We start from the raw sequence: 19,788 nt of genomic DNA, 5'->3' as shown, positions 1-19,788 counted from the left end.
CAACATATCCATACTCACCTACAATATAATCACTCTCATGTAAACATATACAATCCAGTGTAATAAGTAACTAATTTAGATATCTTCAACAATATAGCCAAAGCAATGCAAAGACTGACCTGGATTGGTACCTTATTTTATTCAGCTTCCTGTAAAGGTTTTAAAGTTCAAATTACAATTAAGGCTGCCCATGTTAATTCCAAATAGATTTCCCATTCTAAAAACACATTGTACTCACACAGTTTACACACATGTATTTCCTGCGGTGTAGACATACCTAAAGCCACAGACATGCTATTTGTAGCAGCTACCAGGAATTCTTGTAATTCAACTAGTAACTGCTTTTTGAGGAGATACTTACTTCTCTTCAATACTGTCTTTTATATGTTTACTGTCAGGGTTGCCATCTGTGGGAGCCACCATTGTATTGCTACTAGAAGTGGTACCTATGAATTATGGACAAAGAAAGAAATTGATAAGTGAATAAAAAAAAAAAAAAAAAAAAGCAGTCTTAAGCAATACACGATGGCCCTTATTTACTTGTCCATGCTAAGAAGCACAACCACACATGCACTATAGCAACAAATACAAAATGAGCAGCAGAAACCACTTTCACGTGGGAGAAATAATGTTGTTTAGATTAGAAGATTCTGAACTGCTACCATAGTTTCACCAACAGGAAAAAAAAATCAAAAGAATTCATTCTAGGAATCTCTGAGTCTTCAATGTAAATTAAGTAGAAATGCTTGTTTTCAAAGCAGGATCCAGATAACTCTTTCTTTCCTTTATGCTATATCCTATTCATCTGTAAAATGCACTTGGACTTTGGTATGCAATTTATTCAAATGACAAACAGATTAGGGATTAAAATTTATCAGCAGCATGCAGTGAAGCCTGCATCAATCTTTTTTGAAGAGAAACTTGCAAGCATCACACATAATAGATGACCATAACTGGAAATAATTTTGCAACCTCTCCACATTTTGCTATTCTCAATATACACTTAAGTGCAAGTGCCCCATGATTTTTTTACACTGTTTAAACACTTCCACGAACAAGTGTCAATGTACCCAACCTTATGATCCAGATAACTGCCCTATAGGTGATAGCTGCAGGCTACTCTAGAATACTGGCAGCTCTGCAGCACAAAAGCTTTAGCCTTGCTTAGATACCTTCACATCGAAGACCTTTGGGGCTCACTTAGAAAGATGCTTCACCAAAACTATACAGCTTTTCCATGTATTTCTCAGCATGGTCTTGGACTCATGTATGTGATAGACACTTTTTATATTTTCAGAGATATTTTTGGATGATTTATCTATTGCATGTTAATTGTTAATTATTTCTAAATAAATTATCCTAAATAAATTCACTTAAACATCCTCAAATACATTTCTATAGACGTAGCTTGTCTATCTAACATTAGTTTATATGGATTTGTAAATTGCTTCTGTTTAGCTGAATGGACATAAAAGGGTATTAGGGTATTATTGAGGGTATATTATATATTGAAGGTAAACAGTGCAAGATCTGAATGCAAAGTCTAACATATACACTGATACAAGGCTATTCCTTGTGAGATTATCAGATGTTCTTTAATGAGAACCCTGGATACAGCAAAAAATGCAAATCTTGTAGATTTGTACCACAGACCTTCTAAAATAGACTTTCTACTGTAACTTACTTTTAGAAACAGAACACTGAACTCCTACTAAATATTTACAGATATTTAAACTTCGATATTTTAACTGATTGATTATAACATATTTATCATTGACAGCAGTAATAGCTTAATTCTCACCTGAAGTGACAGAGGGTATTTTATAGCTGGAAGTAATGCGGTAGTATGGTGGATTATCCATGTGAGTGACTCCTGAACTGACAGGATCTGTAAGCTGAAGTTCACTCACTAGCTCTTCCAGCAGTTGCATTGTTTTGTCTCTACCCAAATAAACAATAACTTTCTTTACCTGACAACAAAAAAAAAGTATATTTATATAAAATAACATGTAAATAAACTAAATTCTTAAGGTAGTCAACTGATTAAAAAAAAAAAAAAGAGAGAGAGAGAGATTTGAATACCTCAACTCATCACAATTAGGATCTACCTGTATTGCTAGTGATGATACCTGCAACTGACTCTTGCTCTGCAAGTAAACAAAATTGCTTTCACAGCTGGAAAGAGCAGCAAGCATCAGAAACATCATAAAAATAAATCTTAGTTCAGTAACAGTTTGTTAAGAAATGAAAGAAAATAGATTTTTCTCACAAAAGTTTCATCAACATCTCAGATTAAAATTATACAGGATGATAGTACAAAAAGCCAAAGTAAGATGTGTTGTTCTATCATTTCTTTTTGTACTTCACTTACATGTTTTATAGAGTTTTTGATTTGCAATGAAAACAATGAATGTTGATTAAGAGTTCAATCAACAAACTAAAGATTTCCTTCGTAAGAACAGGATATTATAGGTCCTGATACTTGGCACAGATTTCTCTCTCTTCCTGCATTTACTTGATATCTACCTTTTTGAACTATTGGGAAAACCTATTGTAATTCTCTAATGAAAATGTTATTTACAGAACTTAATCTTAATTCTTCCTAATGAACAGAAACCATCTATTGTATTCGATTTGCATACTATGAAGGAAAGGAGTTGCACAGTAGACTGATGCAGACTTAGCATCCTGAGTAAATTGTGATAATGGTAAGTTTCATGAACAGAAGACTACCAACACTAGAGAAATTATTTTCTCAAAATCTTTTCATTCTTATTACAAATATTTCTATCATTTACCTGATCAATGACAAGCCTCTATAGTTTCAGAGGTTCTACAAGCTGATCTTTAAGAATTTCAGTATACCATGTATTGATTACATTGAAAAGTATTCCTTGCCTCTGGAACTTTTAACTGAAATAGCAAAAGGTTTTCTTGCCAGGGACAGGGAGCATCCATTTAATCCTATAAGCTTATTTCTGGAATTAGTACACTAATCACAGAATGGCTTAGGTTGTAAGGGACCTCTGGAGGTCATCTGGTCCAATCCCCTGCTCAAGCCAGGACACCCAGAGCATGCTGCCCAGGACACGGCCAGGTGGCTTTTGGGTGTCTCCAAGACTCCACAGCCTGGGCATCCTGTGCTAGTGCTCAGTCACTTGCACAGTGAAGAATTGCTTCCTGATGAGCAATTCAGAGGCAACCTCCAGAGCTTGGCTCCCCCCTGTTTGCACCTTTCCTTCACATTGAATTCCATTTGTTCATAGTATTCAGTGGTCATAAAATATGGAATGACAGTACTAAGCTGTTAGAAGTCTGGATATCAGAAATCCTGCCTTAAATTTTTTTGATTAGTGGTCTTTACTGTTAGAGACCTGAATAATTTTTAAAATACTGGTAACGCTAAGGAGACTCATACCATATACTTACATAAGGCAGAAGGCTGGGTTCACTGTTCACTCCACAGATACTGATTAGGAAGTGCAGAATTATTTTCAGATTCTTTGGCCAGCTGTCTGCCAAAGTAGTCCAGACATTTTCAATCTCTGACCAAGCCACTTCATCACCATACTAGAAAACAAAATAAATATCTCTCTTGAAAACTCCAGCAGAAAATAATTTTTGAAAGTGGTCTGTACTAATCTAGTGACACAGTCAGAAAAGGAGACATTAATCTTAGAAGAAGCTGTTGCCTTTTTAACATTCCAGAACAAAGTTATCATATTCTCACTTGCATAAACAAATTCTGGAAAAAGGTATGTATTTATTCATATTTGTGAATATGTATGAATATGGATATTTTAAAAGTAGAAAATTTGGCTAAACGTATTTGTATTAATTTTCAGTAAATATATATATAAAATGTACGTTTTATACACATATATATTTTACATATATATAAATTTAGCAGAGACCCCCCTGTCCCAGTTGCTGACAGTTCTGAGTAAAATTCCATTGACAACAAGATGAATAATCATTAATTTGTAATTTAAAACATAATTACACTTCAATAAGATTCAAAGACAAAGAATTGGCAGTAACACTGCAAGTGAACAATACTTTTTCTCTGCTGGAAATTGCTATGACAGGAAGGGTAAGGGTCAATCAGCCTTCACTTAAAAAATCTGTTCCAAAAATCCATTTTGAGATCATAGGTATAGAGTGAACTGGGTATTATCTATCCAGCCAGATGTCTATATTGAAAAACAACCTATATACTGTTACTACATATAACACTTACCATAACATTTATATTACATTTTTTCTAATATCTCAAAACTATCTGGTATAGCCTAGGTAAGTAAGCCCAGAAATATGAACGGTAACTCTTAAAAGTTTGTAACTATCTCTGAACACAATGCCCTGGAACACTATGTAATTAGATTTTACCTTTGCAGTCATATACATCAGATTGTTCAGAACCATGGCTGTAGCCTGTGGAGATCCCCAGCCTTCTCCTCGTAGCCAGCGCCTACTGTTCACCATCATTTCTCTGTCTTTCAGAGAATCTTCTTCATCTTCATCTTGCCGCCGTATGGTTGGCAAAGGTTTCAAGTCTACCAACTCGATGTTATTCATCCATGGCAGCAGATAATGCAGCATCACCTGTCTTCCAGCTGGGTGAGCTGTTTGGATTCTCTGACTTACTTCTGTTATTCAAAAATTACACAGATGAATTGCAAATAAATAATTAGAATTGTTTTGGTAATAACAACAACCACCACAAACCCAGTAGATCATTAAAAAAATATTAAAGTAATGCTGGTTACTGAAGTTTTCTTTTTTTTCTTTAGATGACTAGTGCAATTTTGTAACGATGAAGACAGTCTTCATTAGAGCAAATTGAAGACTGCTGGTTAATACTATGGCTTAAAAAAACTAAATTAGTTTATGCTTATATACACGCAACTATACACATACAGAGTTGCATGCACAAACACAGAAGCGCATACTGGGTTCTGGTAATTCTATAACCGTAGATTGCTGGAAGTTCTGATCAGGTAAGCTTAGTATGTATCTTTCCACTTCCCGTTCATCTCATGTATCAATTTTTACAAAATTTAAGCTAGTTTTACTCTATTAAATTTTTTTAAAATTGAAAACAGAATCCAATCACTATCTGCCAGTTTCACTTGTGTAGAGAAGAAGGCACAAGCAGTGCTTTCCAGGGAAAAAATGAACCATGAGGAAAATGGCGTGCAGGACAAGTTACACCCACACAGTGAAAAGTATGGCAAACCAGACCGATGAGTAAGGTTCCAGCACTGCACATGTATTATATAATTAGTAAGGACAAACCAATTTAAGTTACCAAATGGGAACCGTAGAACAGCCTTTTGTGTTTAATAAGTCTTAAGAATTAGTAGCTAGAGCAAAATTCCTCTAATTGAGGAGAGAATTGAAAACCTAGAGCATGTAAAAGTATACCGATTTTGGCCAAAAAAAAAAAAAAAAAAAGGCATTTAAAAAGTTTTTCTTACATTAGTCATAGTTGTTTAATTGATGCAATAGGTTACTATTTTGCAACTGTTTAAAAATGCTACAGAATATTATTTTTAAGCAGGCTGCAGTAAACAAGGAAACACTAGAAAGAACAGAAGAACTTTGAAAATCCGCTGGAAATGATGTCACTAAAAATGATTTCTCCTGGATATTAGAGAGTCAGTAAAATATCTTTGATTCCTTGTTTCCTCTTTAATGTATTCCAAATATGACTAAAAAAAATGTTACTCAGTAAATTCCATTATCCCCATTCATTATGAAGATGTTACCTTGTTACCCTGATTTTAGTGCATTACATATAATTATTGAGGAACAAGAACTACACATTTTGTAAAATGTTTCTGACCCAATGAACATTTTATTTATTTATATTTAAACCATACCTGAGAAGATAGCAAGCGTTAGTTCAGGATAAGTCCTTGCTAATTCTTCTGACAGTTGATAATATGACACAGAATACAGATGTGGTAAAGGAGAAGGCTGACCCAAAACCCCATCCGTCCTCTGAACTTCCAGTTTGTGAGCATAACGGAACATCTTTGGTTCCAAAATCTGTAATAGTAATGTTCAGACTTTGACGCTATGTATACAGCTATAATGGAAGTTTTTATAAAAAAAACACTTAAAATTAATGTATTTACTGTCTATCTAGATAGATCTCCATATATTTACTGTATTTGCAAACACTGAGGCAATTCCACAGAACAGTGAATACTTCATTTGATGATCCTCCAGTGATAAGTTTCAAAAGTTTGCCTTCTCAAAACAGATTGTTAGTAAATACATATTTTATGCTCTCCTATTTTTACTCATTAAATACGTATTTTAATATAACAAAACGTAACATACTATTGAATATTTGTATTTCCAAATAATATAAATTCCTGCTCATGAGACAAGGACAGAAACAATTTGATGTGCCAAAGATGTAGCAGGAGGCTAAAACAGTTTACACTTAAAATTAATTTGGCTGATCTTAAGTAGTAGCATTCACTTGAGAAGAAAGATGAGGCTGAAAGGGAGAATGTTGTGAATGCTGATACATTAATAGAGGTATGACATCAGTGTGGACTTCACTGCTGAATTTAGCTGACAGCAAGAACCCTGGGAAAAACCTTTGCTCTGAGCCATAAGTGGTACAGATGCTTATTTTTTTAAGCATCAATGCTGCCTGTAAGATACAGTTTAACCCAAAAGGATCTTGGAAAGCAATAAACAGAAGTAAACAACTAACAGCAGTTCCACTAATATCTCTCCATGTCAGCAGATGAGATGATGTTTGGCATTAGTTAAAAATTAGAAAACTGTTGTAGGGCCAAATTAGAAAAATCTTCTTTATGGTATGTTGAATAAGCACACGTTGTGAAAATATAAGCCTTGAGTGCTTAGTTCTTGAAAAGAGACATTTCTACTGACATATACTTATGCCAAGTAAGGATCTGAGCTAAACTATGTACAAAAATAGAAAAGAAAAATATATAACGCATTTTCTTATGGAAAGGACAACTACACAATACCAGAAATATCTTTGTGTTCGTTTTTGTTTGTTTGTTTTTAATGCACAGAGACCATTCTTATTTTAAATCCAAAATAAAGTTTAAATTAAAATTAGCTTACAAACCTGTAATAGTTGCATAGCAACTTCATAGATAGCCCTAGTAGAATCAGCTGCTTTAAACAGTATCAGATTTAGAAGGGTCACTGTATCACACTGGTAATCCCTAGGGAAAAATGCAAGCATGAAATAAATAAAATTACATTTGTCTTTTAAAAATTTGAATATATTAATTAAAGGCTAATTCACAGGTGATATGATATGGCACAACATAATATTTCAAACAGTTTCTCTAGTGACATACACACAAACAGGGGTGATCTCTATTCTTTAGGGGAGGAAAAAAAACATTCTACATACAATTACACTTTGAAAATGAAAGTTTAATGTTTTGAAAAATGCTATAGTACCTGTTTTGGAACACACTGGCTATGGCTTTAAAACAGCCAGCTGCTACCCGCTTGGAACCTGTGTAACACCGGTCTACGGCCCAGTACATGAGGTTACTCTGGTCAGGGTTGAGTTCTAAGAGCAGCATAACTGCCTCGCAGCCCAGCTGGTGAACCTGTATTCAGAAATGAACCAATTAAAAATAAAAATAAAATAAAAATAAAAAAATAAAAAAGGCCAACTTATAAAAATGGCATAAAAAAGGAAAATAGATATTTAATCCAAAGTATCTGTAATATTCAAAATTTGTTCCAGCTAAAAATAATGAGATCACAGTTTAAAATAATGAAAGATAATACTATCAAACTGTTTAACATTCAACTGGTATACACAGACATAGATTACTGAAGCAAATAACTAGATAGCTCTCCTGATATTTTTTTTTCTCAGTTCCAAGTCTATCTTGTGCTATTTACTCTTTCCTGAACACTGATCTGAAAACATCAGATACAGGAAAGCACTTAAAAATAAACAGGAATTCCACAGTGGGATACTAGTGAGACTGATCTATGTGGAGACTTACATGTTCCCTTGAGTCTATGTATCCAACTGGAGCAGTAATTTTATTAAGTCATAGTATCAGTACAATGGAAGCCCCATCTTTTAGATGTATAGCTTGCCTATTTATGTGTAAAGCTTGGTCTTCACAATTCCATAGGACCCCCGATAGACTCTGGTGTTTCACAGACTTTGTGGTAAAAATCTTGTCTCCTTTGAATTTATAAAGCGTCTGCTTATTATTACAACTTAACCTAGCTGATTAGTTCATAAATGCTAAATAGTATGTTTCACTCCTTGGCCTTTCCTCTTCAGTTCAGTTTTGCCTGTGCTTAGGCTGTAATTAGGGACTGCCTTCCTCAACTTTGTGAATGCACAAATCAAGGAAAATGCAAAAATATATGCTACTAAGACAGCTTTGAGTGTAAGCCACTCTAAAGCCTTTGGGCCAAATTGACCACACAACCCATTAACGCATATGCTGAAAGCACTGAGAGTTGCAAACCACTATTTACATTGCCTGTATTACCTTTTTATCCTGTGAATCCAAAATATTATCCAGCCATTTGTATAAATAGCCGTCAGATGAGAGCCCAACATTATCTGCCACAGGGCCACAACACAGTACAGCAGACATAGCCTTTAGAAAGTAATTGAAACACATTACATTTTAGTAACTTGGATACAGCAAACGCGCTTTTATCAAGCCCATTAAAATATCAGAAAATTAACTTCTATTCAGACAAGGGAAGATGACTAAGGCTAATAAAAACTATTTAATATCTTATTCAAGAAATAAAAAAAAAAAAAAAAAAAAAAAACAGATCATACCTTTCTGAAATCCCAAATAGAAAGAATTGTCAAAACCAAAAAGCTGACATATGCAAGAGTTGATAGGCCAATTTTATTGTTAATGAACTTTTACATGAAAGCCTTTCTCCTTAGGCAATTGAGGACTAAAGTCATGGGAAGTCAACATTACTAGTAGTTTTAAGAAATTCCTATAGCAAGTGTAATAGTTTATAGTATGGAAAAAGCCAAGCAGTCAACAATACGCAAGTAGGTAGAACAGAGAAAGAATTAAGTCATAAAGACAACAAGGATGTGAAAACCACCCCCAAAAAGCCCAAATGTTAAATTTGCATTAACAAAATCAAAATGGGAATCTATTTCCAAAATTCATGAATTGCTAACTTACCTTTAATGCACAGTATTGGTGTCTGTTTATTTGCATGTTCCTATCACTGTATCTGTCCAGGGGAGTAAACATGATACTAAAAGGACCTGCCCAATGACTGAACAACATAAATAGACTGTGGCGTAGACTTTGCTGTGGAAAGACACTCCTTCTCTGGTGGACTGTAAGAAGAGCACACACAGTTAGACACACTTTTTTGCTACCGTTTTAGAATAATTGTTTGGGTCTGATTTTACTTTTTGCACTTCAATATAAAAGGAAAAATTAAAGACATACTATTTCAGTAGCATACTAGCTGGATGTAGCTTCATTATTGTCCTGTTGAATGACACTGGCGTACAAAAACAAGTTACTTACTAGTCTAAAAAATTTAAATGCACTGTCAACCAACAGGACTTCTAAATGAGAAAATAACTTGTATCATTCTAAACAGTACCAAACATCCCCCTTAAAAACTCATAATGCTAAAGTTGCACTCAAAACTAGTGATCTAAAATATTTTTATGCAAGTATTCTGAAAATTCAGAATGTTTTTGTTGCTTTTTTAAAAAATAAAATCACTTTATCAGAATATATTAACATGTTTTTACATACCTGGAACATTTTGAATGATATTTGCCACTAAGGCACTAAAATGGCATCGTATATCTTTCAACGTATCAGAATCCTTTTCATTTTCTGCTTCTAGGAGTTGTCTCGTTAGATCAACGTACTCAAGTAAAGTGTTGTTGAGGGAATGTGTTTCATTATCAAGGCCACCACTTGCACTTAAAAATTAACAAAAAATATCAAAGTGTGATAAATTTTATATATAAGTATATTTTAAGGAAAACAATATTTACTTTTATCTCTTTAAAAGAAGTAAAACATCATCATTGAAAACACTGAATTACAAGTAATTTATTCATCCAGCTTCTGTTATTAGCATATTCTTATATGCTATAAGCATATATATATTATAAGCATATACTTAGCAGTATATTCTTATATATTAAAACTCACTGAAGAATTTTGCATTCTTGTTATATTGGGTCATAAGAATATTAGTAACTTAATACAGAAGCACAACATCTTATCATCAGTCCTGCCCCTACCTGTGACTAATGACACCAGCATCTGCCAACAGTTCAAATATTCGTACTAGTTGTACTCGTAAAATATCTCGACGCCTGCGTCGTTTCATGTTCTATTCAACAAAGGAAACACAGAATTAGATAAGTGGAGAAAAAAAAAAAAGAAAATATAAAACTGCATAGCATATAAAAGCATTATTATATCTCTACTAAACTGGCATCAGTTATCTGGGGTACCAAACTTCTAATATAGGTTACCAAAATTACTAACAATTTTACTAGACCAGACAGTAAACAAAAGCTATCCCTGTTGTAACTGCAAGAGATACTTGGTTTACCATTACACATATTATCAAAATAATACACTTTTTATTTTATCACTCTCCCATCAGAAAGTAAGACATAAAACAATGAACTGAAGTACAAACTGCAATCCTCCTACATACATGTACTTACATGCAAGACTAAGAAAACACACTATAGCCCAGTAACATTTTGAAACAGAAGTGGTGTTTCTTCCCATTACTAATACTTAATTACAAATTTATTACTAATATTAGCAATAAATACTAAGAATATTTAAGACAAGTAAGAACAGTTACCACAGAAAACACTGAGTAACCATCTCACTGTATATTACTTCTATGGATACATACAGAGGCTTCTAAACCCTCCTGTAAAACATGCTCTCCATTAGAAAATTTTTAGTCATACCAGTCAGCCAGGTGAGCTTACAGCCATTTTTGTTTTAAAGAACTAAATAAAGCTGGTAGACAGTAGAATTCAATCCTATGTCTTAGGTACTACTAATTGCAGGCACATTACTGATAATATAATGATGTAACAACAATGTAAAACTATGCTCAGGTAACAGGAATTAAAAGAATGTGGAAAAGGTTATAGTAGTTTTTTACTCATTTGAAACAAAACCGTGTTGATACAGGAATAATAAACAAAAAAAACCCTACCTCTAATATAAACACATCAAAATAATTTCTAAAAGTAATGTTTTACTTTGTTTCCTGGTATACTGACAGTTTTTAGGTGCAGAAGTTAAACAACATAACTAACTATTATTTACTACCACTTGTGAGAAGATAGATAAAACTGTGTGAAAATATCCAATTACCTCTGGCCTTCTTTCAAGTGCTTCCTTAATTATAGGATGTAATTCTTCTATTAGTTCCCTGAATTAAAATAAGAGTTAAAAGGATAATAACAATCATTAAATTCACATCTCAACTAAAAGATATTTCACAGCAACTAGTGTTAAAATTTCATTTAAAACACCTTTAGAGGTTTTCTTTCTTTACCTGTAGCTTTCTGAAATAAATCAGGATTTAAAAAAAGAGATGTTTCTGAGAAACAGATTTTCCTAATTTAAAGGCAGACCAAGGATACCAAGGACACCAAATGGATGTCTCAATAACTACCACTAAATTTTCATTTCCCAAGTATTATGGCATATTTCTATTAGAGATGACTTTCATTCATTTGCTTATTCAGGGTTTAACAAAAGCTGATGTTGCAAACAGATACTATAAGGAAAAAAAAAAAAAGATGTTGGCAGCTTATCATACTATGTTCTTTCAGTTGTCATGATGCATTTAGTTGTTAATAAATGTTGCTTCTCTAAGGTCAGTAACAGTATGCTGACAGACTAGTCAGACTAGTCTCTATGAAAAATGAAAAACATCATGTTTTGATGTTGTGGTTACATTCCCAATTTGTTCTGAAGCTCCAGTCTTTATTATTACTCAGTTCCTTCTGCCAAACTGCAGCTATCTCATGACTCTAAGAGGGAGGACAAAGGACAGGGAAAGAGATCAGTAGATACGAGATACATGCAGACAAGCTAAAAGCTTGGATAAAGCTTACTGATTTTACTTTGATAATTGGTTATCTACTAACTACCTCCACCACTTTAGATTTGCTGGAGCATGATCCACATTTTTTCTACTTTCTGTGCGGTTCTAATTTAGACATAACAAAAGCATAATCCTCTTAAGTTTTCATGGTAAATGACTGACTCCTCTGCCACACCATTCAAAGGTCCTTCTTCAGGAAATGCATCACAGTGTTGGGAAAGTTGCACAAATTTTTGTGGTCTGCTCAATTACAAGAGACTTAAGTATGGTTGTGGATAGTTTCATACTTTCTTTCAGACTAACGAAAAAAAGAATTTGGAATCTTTTTTTTTTTTTTTTGGTGGTAAAACATACTAATGGGTCATCTTTCAGTGGAGAGCACAAGACACCTAGACAAGTTTATGTGATTACTAAGAGAAAACAAAAGAGAAAAAGAATATTCTAGCAGCTTTAAGTGGTGTTATTGATAATGAGTTTCATTACTCTCAACATGATGAACATTTCAAATGTTAATAGTCCATAGTCTGTTTTTTCATAGAAAAGTCTTAAACATCAATAAAGGCATAAAATAATAAAGTTAGTTCAACCTCTTATAATCACTGCCACACAACTAAGTGCTAGCAAAGACAGTGATAATCCATTTCCACGGATATATAATGCTTAAAAAAGCTGCAAATGTCTTTTTTTTTTCTTTTTCTTCTTGAGCTCTGTTTCCCCAACTTCATAATCAATTAGTATAAAAACAGATGAAACACGACAATTACCTAAAAGCTCCTGGGTTGGTCCTGCCAAGTCCCAGTACAAGGGATTCTGTAATTTCCATGCTCTCAGAGCGCATCATTGGAACTATGTGCTTAAACAAGGAAGAAGGGGATGGAATGCCAATGATCTAAGAAGAAAACGGAAATAAAACAGAATGAAGTTACCTAACACATAGGTGGTGACATTAAAACATGCTATAATTACAGATTCTTCTCACAATAAACACTGATTTGAACTACTTATGATAAAAATAAAGTTTTTGATCTTTGACACAGACAACATATTTCTAAAATAGTACAAAAAGCACGTCCTCTCTCTACTGTGATCAAGAGGGCTGAAGGTAATTGTGAAGGCCTCAGAAAAATCAGTGTTTAACTACCCTTGTGTTTGCTGTTTTTTCAGTTAATTTACAAACCTCTTGTGGAGATCTCTTCCCATCTGTTTGGTACCCACTGAGGCTCTCTACTGGGTACATAACAGAGTTGAAATAAGATTATTACTAGATCAGTTCTTCTCCAAGAAGTGCTGGGAGTGCAGCTACACAAAATCTTCACAGTCAGCTGAGAAGCACAGCATTAGATATCTTTGTGATATTCCATGAATTTGAAAATCAAATGTATAAAGTGACCTGTTGGGTTATGTGGCTAGCTTTGGACAACATCTTTCTGAGGCTCTTCCATGTTTATCTTGAAGACGTTCTGACTATAGGCACGTTTCTCTTTTCAGGGAAAATCTTAAATGGGAATTTTGTTAGCTCAATTCCCACTTGCATATTAATTTAAGAGGACAGCCTACAATCATCATGCAAGATCTTTTGGTTCTTTAAAAGAAAAAGTAAACCTGTTGAAATGATGATGATGACTTGTATGTTTAATGTATCTGGCCTCCTTAAGAAAAGGAATTGGACTGCAGGTGTTCCCCTCCTTCTGCCCTCAAAGAGAAAAAAGTTTCAGTCTAAAGTTTCTCATATTTAAAGGGGAGTATCTTGGTAACAAACAACCAGAATAGGCTGCTTCTGCCAAAAACTTGCTCAATCCATGCATTATCTTCACTTCTACTTCATCTTCTACAGGAAGCCAAAATAAGAAAAATAAAAAGCAACAAACAAACAAACTGAATCTGCAGGTGATATGAAGTAATGCAGACAGAAAACTGTTTTGTGGTTTGGAAAAATATAACAAGATCCATCATGCCTGAACAGATCACTGCCTCAGCTAGTGGTATGAGAGGCTACTTGCTCAGAATTACCGAGGTGTACTGACAGGGAAAAAAAAAAAAAAAAAAAAAGATTAGAAAACAAAACATTTCCTCATTATCACCAGATAAGACTTTGAGACTGGGTTTGCATTTTCATTACATGATTAAATGTTGCTTGAAAAAGCATAGGCAAAAAAGCCTCTACAGCACCAAATGGGAGAAGTGCACTGAAACACTATCCTAAACCAATGAAAGACAAGTGTATCCTAAAATGTGTTTTCAGATTAATTACACAAGCTTTTAAGAATCATAATAATTATAAGCCTTGAATATTTCTCCTTCAAATCACATGTAGTTAGAGGTATTTATAGTAAGCATTAGAAGAACCTACTCTTGAATCAATGCTATAACCACTGTCAGGAGTAGACGCCAGCGTCTCAGGAGGGGAACATCTCACAGAGCCAGTGGAAGTGGAGGAGTTTGAAGAAGATGCTGCACTGCAGCAAAGGATCAGGTAGTTTCTCCAGAGCCCAATGTAGGAGTCACTGCTTGTAGTAGTATTCACTTTCTTTGCATTGATAGGGCTGCTGTTTAAAAAAAAAAAAAAAAAAGGTCAACAGGTTTCATTTTGTTTCTGCATTGAATTCATTTTAAAATTATACATGTCCTTGTTTCCACAACTGTTAACACTGTAAACTCTGAATAAATTATTCAGAATAGACCTGTACATATAATAGTCAAACTTGTTGAACTACAATATTGCCAAAGGCATGAATTAATCTTTACAGCAGATAATTTTTCTTTCAAATAGAACTGCTTCAACTTTTTGTTACATAAAGCTGAATTAAACCCGTAGAAAATATTAGCAGTGCACGTTATCTTACTGAAACGTGATAGCATTACAATGATGATAAATCAAAAATGAGCTTACTTTATATCCACTTGTGGAGACAGCAGATGGAGTCTGGTATAAGCAAATGTCCAAGCATAGCTTACAGCTGTTGGGCAGTGTTTGGGAAGATTTTCCTGTTTCATAAAACTTGAAAGGCTTATAATCCATGGATCTTGGGCTTGAGTCACATGTGCAAATATCCATATATGTGATGGACTGACCACATCAAACTGGTGGCTGATTGGAGAGGAACTCCAGTCAGCCAAAGTTTGTAAATCTATTGAACTGGGACAGTATAGTAAAGTTGTCTGTGTGCATTTGGAAAAAATAAAAATAAAAAAGAGAGAGAACAAGAAAAAAATTATATCCATGCATATTAAATAACATTTTTTCATTGTTAAATATCTAATAAAATCTTGAGTGTCAAAAGCATACTTGGGCATACATAAGGACACATTACTTAATTAAACCTAATTCATATTGTTTTAGAGAAGTTCCTAATATGGCTAATGACAGAAATACACTGTTTGGAAAGGAACTGGATATTAAGTAATTCTAAATTATTAAAAAGGCCTTTTGACTCATGATGACTTATTCTTCCAAAAGATTCTAGACTCTTAAAGGCTTACTACTGAATTCCAACTCATTTCCTAAACCCAAACACAGAAAAGCTTCTCTTTGATACTTAAGGTTTAAAAATAAATATATAATAAGGAATTCAGCTGTCATTGATACTTATTATGGCTCTCATCATGGATAAAGGACACAATGCTTGTTAGACACTATATAGCTGCAGAAAAAGGCAGTGGTCTTTGCTTCCAATAACTTGTGATCTGTGAGTCAAGTGGAAAAAAAAAAAAAAACAGACACAAAGGTATTTGTGTGTGTCTGTGTGGTCTGTGTAATGTTCTCATTATTGATCAGAATACGTACAATGTTGTCATCAGCTTCACAACATTCTTAAATTTTTTTTGAGACCCTGGGAGGGCTTTTTTTTAATGCCTTTTTTTTTTTTAATTTATTTATTATTTTTTTTAATTAAAAAAAAAAAAAGTAATCAACAGCTGATAAAATTAGCCTGAATGTAATGACACTGATTTAAAATACATACCATTTATCTGGGACAAACAGATTTAGAAAAATACATCACCTTACATCCAAACTAACATGAAACCTGTCCTACCTGATCAGCCCCAGTAAGATGTATGAAACTCTCCAGGATAGAAGCACTTAGTCTGTCCATTACATCTATAGCCAACTCATCATCACTCTACAAAATACAAAGCATAAAAAACTCAAAGTCAAGAAAAGCACCACCCTTTCATTAAGCAGTTACATGAATATGCCATCAGCTCTTACCTTAGAAATTTCTAGAAGTGTAAACAAGGCCCTTATTTCTCTAAGCACGCTGACTGCTAATCTTCTGGTTGCAGGCCTTGTGCTGCAAAGAATGACCAAAGCGAAGCCTTCCACCACATGAAATACATTGGAATAAAGGGTCCTCTCCAGAGGAAGGGTATGGGCAGTCCCGTTGGATACACCACGCTAAGAAACAGATCACAGAAGTTAAACAATTTAAGAAAAAAGTAAACACAGCCAAGTTATAGTTCTTTTAATAGCAATGGCAGAATTAATTAAAAGGTATTTAGGTCTTGTTTGGCTACTAGTCATATTTTACATTCTGAGAATAACATTATATCAGCTACTTGTTATTTTTTGTCTCTCTCTGAATTCAGTCCAAACAAATACCACAAGAAAGTCTTTCTTATTTCACTTCCTTACATGAATTATGTAGCGAAGGCAGAATTAAAAATAAGGAAATGACTCTCTCATACTTAATACCATATAAAATTATTTGAACCCCTTCTATTTGTTAGTGAAAAGTGGTGCTTTTTCTGTAGATCTACTGTTTAACACTGCTGTTTAACGTATTTCCAGTCCTGCATACTGACTTTTGATGTAAAGAAAAATGTGGCATTGAATTAGTGTGTAGAGACTACTTAATAATATTACACTGATTTTTTTTTTTGCAAAAATATTTAAGATAATAGGTCTAAGAATGTTCATGCACTGTAAGAAAGTAAACTGACTTTTCAGTAAACTGAAACAATAAAGCTTACTAATAAAATTGTACGTAGATTAACATATGTTTAATACCAAAGGACCTTATTTAAAAATACCTGAGAATCTTGGGTTTTATTGTGGATTTGGGCTGCTTGTTTCCACTGATTTATGAGCTGCACTAACATTTTTACTGCATTGTCAAGAAGCGTTGGATGGACATCAGTCACTTCACGCACAATAAAATATACAAATCCTGAAAGAACATCTTCCCGCCAATCTGGAAAATCAAGCATTAATGCTTGGAGAGTATTGAAAGCCAAGGCACGAAGTTCTTCATCCATATGAATTGTCAGCCTGTTTAGAAAAAATATCAGTATCATCACCCTAGATTTGCATATTTTTAATGAGCCTTTACAAATTAAAGTTTGGTGCTAACTGTACTTTCTTGTAAAATGTAGAATACTTCCAAAAAAACATACATCTCTGCACTGTATACATCAGAAATTGGCTACTAACAGAAGATCCTGCTACTAATAAAGTAAAATAACACAAGAGTTCAAAAAACTGAATACAAACATGTAATTTTCAAGACTGATCAAATTTTTCAAATGTGCACAGGTCTGGGGCCCCCCAGATGTTGATCTGTTAGAAAAGGTCCAGAGGAGGGCCATGAAGTTGATCAGTTTGAGTTTGTAATTTCAAAACTAAAAGCTATTCTGTATTCCTACACCAAGACCTTTCTTACATTTTTTTTTTTTTTTAAAGGAAGGTTTATTGCTCTAGTAATAAGTGAAGACTGCCTGTATGTACCACAACCCCTGCTTGCCCATTTATCTCACCTACTTATCAGTACTGATAAGGTACATTCAATTTAAAATAAGATAAGAGATGGAAGAACATGCATAGTGTTCTATGCAAAATGCAAAAAGGAAGCAGGTTAAGTAGAGAGCGTGCAAAAAAGTCTCCCATTAGCGTTTGTCTCATTTTGGTAATGTCAGATAAGCATGCCTTCACAATAATCTGCAGTTTTATCAACAGGAAAAAAAATGACAGGAGTAACAAAATGATTAAACAAGTGTAAAAAATATAACAATAGAAATACCTACTTTCCAAAAGTTTATCTCTAAAAACAAGTGCAAGATCTTCCAAGTTAAATTTACCTCCTGCTCCTCCAGCCAGTAATACCTGACCAACTGATGAGGTAGAACAATAGGAGGAATAGATTCTGTATGCGCTGGACTCACACTTTATATTGCACTGACAAATAGCTTTTAAAAAGAAGCTTTCACTACAAGCAAAATTTCATTTCCCTTACCTTGCAAGCAATTCAATGAGGTCAGTCCTGCTCATGCCGTCTGGAATCAGTCTTGGGATAGCAGCAATACAAGTTCTGAACAAATCTATCTTAGGTTTTCTTTCACCCCTACAAAACCAGTTTATAATCAACAAAACAACAGGAAAATCTACTTCAGTATACCACAAACATTTTCAATCTTATGTCAAAAAAAAAAAAAAAAAGTTTTTAGCATTAATTAATGAAATTAGCCTTAATTTAATTCAAGTAAAAAGCCAACATATGTAACGTATTAATGATGGCCTCTAAAACATCACAACATAAAAATAACCATGACAATGAAAATACCGTAATTTTATACATACGTAATCATGTCTTCAGGTTCTTTATTAGACATCTGCACACTAGTCATGCACATGGGTCTTCCAACTTCTTTGTCCAAATGCCTAAGAATGCTGTCCAGCGCTTTTCTGACTTGAGGATAGTATATTGACATTCCTGAAATGGCAAAGAGTTCCAATAACCTCTTTCACTATTCATGTTCTCATTTAATTTTTACATTTTTATTAAAATATTTGCCACATTCAGCTTGGGACAAATTTCTAATTGTACAGAAGATGACATGAAACACATTTTAAGTACTAAAAGAAAAAAAAGCACATTAAGTGAGCAGTAGGAGGCACTGTATGAAAGTAATAGTTTCTTTCAGGAAGAACATAAACATCGAAATAATCATTAGTTGCTTTTTTCTGTTCTGAACATTTTAGTTCTAGTTTGAAACAGGCCCTTAGAGACAACTACCTCATCTGCAAAAGATCAATAGAGCAATGGGCTCAAAAATGTCTTTCTCCACTTCAGCTGTGTATTGAGGCATTCTAGAGTGCCATCAAGGGAACAAAAATTGCCACGCTAATTACCACAGTAATTGCACTCAGTCTTCTGTGTGCTAATTTGGCTGTAAAAAACATATTTTAAAAAAGCCAAGGATCCTTTTATATACACCAGAAGTTCAACATTGTGTAGCAGCCGTCTCAAAGAATCATGTTAAAGCATACTACCATTACCTTCTCGCTAAGAATTAAAATAAATACAGAAATTAAGTTACGCAGATGTACTCTTTGAGAATAACTGAGAACTTATCACAAAAGACTACAACATACCTATAACTTTTGCTTCCTCATCTGTCAGAGTTTTATTTAGAAAGATTTTCTTCACACGCAGAGTATTTCCTGAGGGAAGAACAACTCCTGTTGTTGGCATTGGTGGTTCACCATCTTTCTGCTGCAAACTATCTGCTATGACAAGGAAGACTCTGAGGCCTATATTCATCCTCTACCAAAGCAGCCAGGGGAAGAAAAAGAAAGTAAAAAACAGAAGGAATTATAACATTAAAATAACATAGATGAGACAAACGCAATTTGTATTTTCCCTTTTT

General features: G+C 33.9%; 1 protein-coding gene across 8 annotated transcripts in view; it reads right to left on the bottom strand.

Annotated features, from left to right (window-relative positions):
* FRYL (FRY like transcription coactivator) overlaps positions 1 to 19,788 on the bottom strand; it is a 170,888-nt gene that overhangs the window by 46,110 nt on the left and 104,990 nt on the right. For all 8 annotated transcript variants that reach the window (XM_084286220.1, XM_084286219.1, XM_084286214.1 and 5 more), the window contains 21 exons: positions 19,514 to 19,685; positions 18,719 to 18,851; positions 18,375 to 18,482; positions 17,176 to 17,413; positions 16,355 to 16,540; positions 16,179 to 16,265; positions 15,035 to 15,303; positions 14,495 to 14,690; positions 12,909 to 13,033; positions 11,406 to 11,463; positions 10,298 to 10,389; positions 9,798 to 9,970; positions 9,204 to 9,364; positions 8,535 to 8,645; positions 7,468 to 7,622; positions 7,124 to 7,223; positions 5,886 to 6,054; positions 4,390 to 4,649; positions 3,430 to 3,570; positions 1,802 to 1,970; positions 362 to 446 (listed from right to left, as the gene is read on the bottom strand). In XM_084286220.1, coding sequence (XP_084142346.1) covers positions 362 to 446; positions 1,802 to 1,970; positions 3,430 to 3,570; positions 4,390 to 4,649; positions 5,886 to 6,054; positions 7,124 to 7,223; positions 7,468 to 7,622; positions 8,535 to 8,645; positions 9,204 to 9,364; positions 9,798 to 9,970; positions 10,298 to 10,389; positions 11,406 to 11,463; positions 12,909 to 13,033; positions 14,495 to 14,690; positions 15,035 to 15,303; positions 16,179 to 16,265; positions 16,355 to 16,540; positions 17,176 to 17,413; positions 18,375 to 18,482; positions 18,719 to 18,851; positions 19,514 to 19,685 — 3,188 coding nt within the window. The remainder of the gene's footprint in view (positions 1 to 361; positions 447 to 1,801; positions 1,971 to 3,429; positions 3,571 to 4,389; positions 4,650 to 5,885; positions 6,055 to 7,123; positions 7,224 to 7,467; positions 7,623 to 8,534; positions 8,646 to 9,203; positions 9,365 to 9,797; positions 9,971 to 10,297; positions 10,390 to 11,405; positions 11,464 to 12,908; positions 13,034 to 14,494; positions 14,691 to 15,034; positions 15,304 to 16,178; positions 16,266 to 16,354; positions 16,541 to 17,175; positions 17,414 to 18,374; positions 18,483 to 18,718; positions 18,852 to 19,513; positions 19,686 to 19,788) is intronic.

The sequence above is a fragment of the Netta rufina genome, assembly GCF_964035555.1.
Source record: "Netta rufina genome assembly, chromosome: 4".
Lineage (NCBI taxonomy): Eukaryota > Metazoa > Chordata > Aves > Anseriformes > Anatidae > Netta > Netta rufina.
The sequence above is the reverse complement of the archived record's forward strand: the minus strand, read 5'-3'. Positions and strand labels throughout refer to the sequence as shown.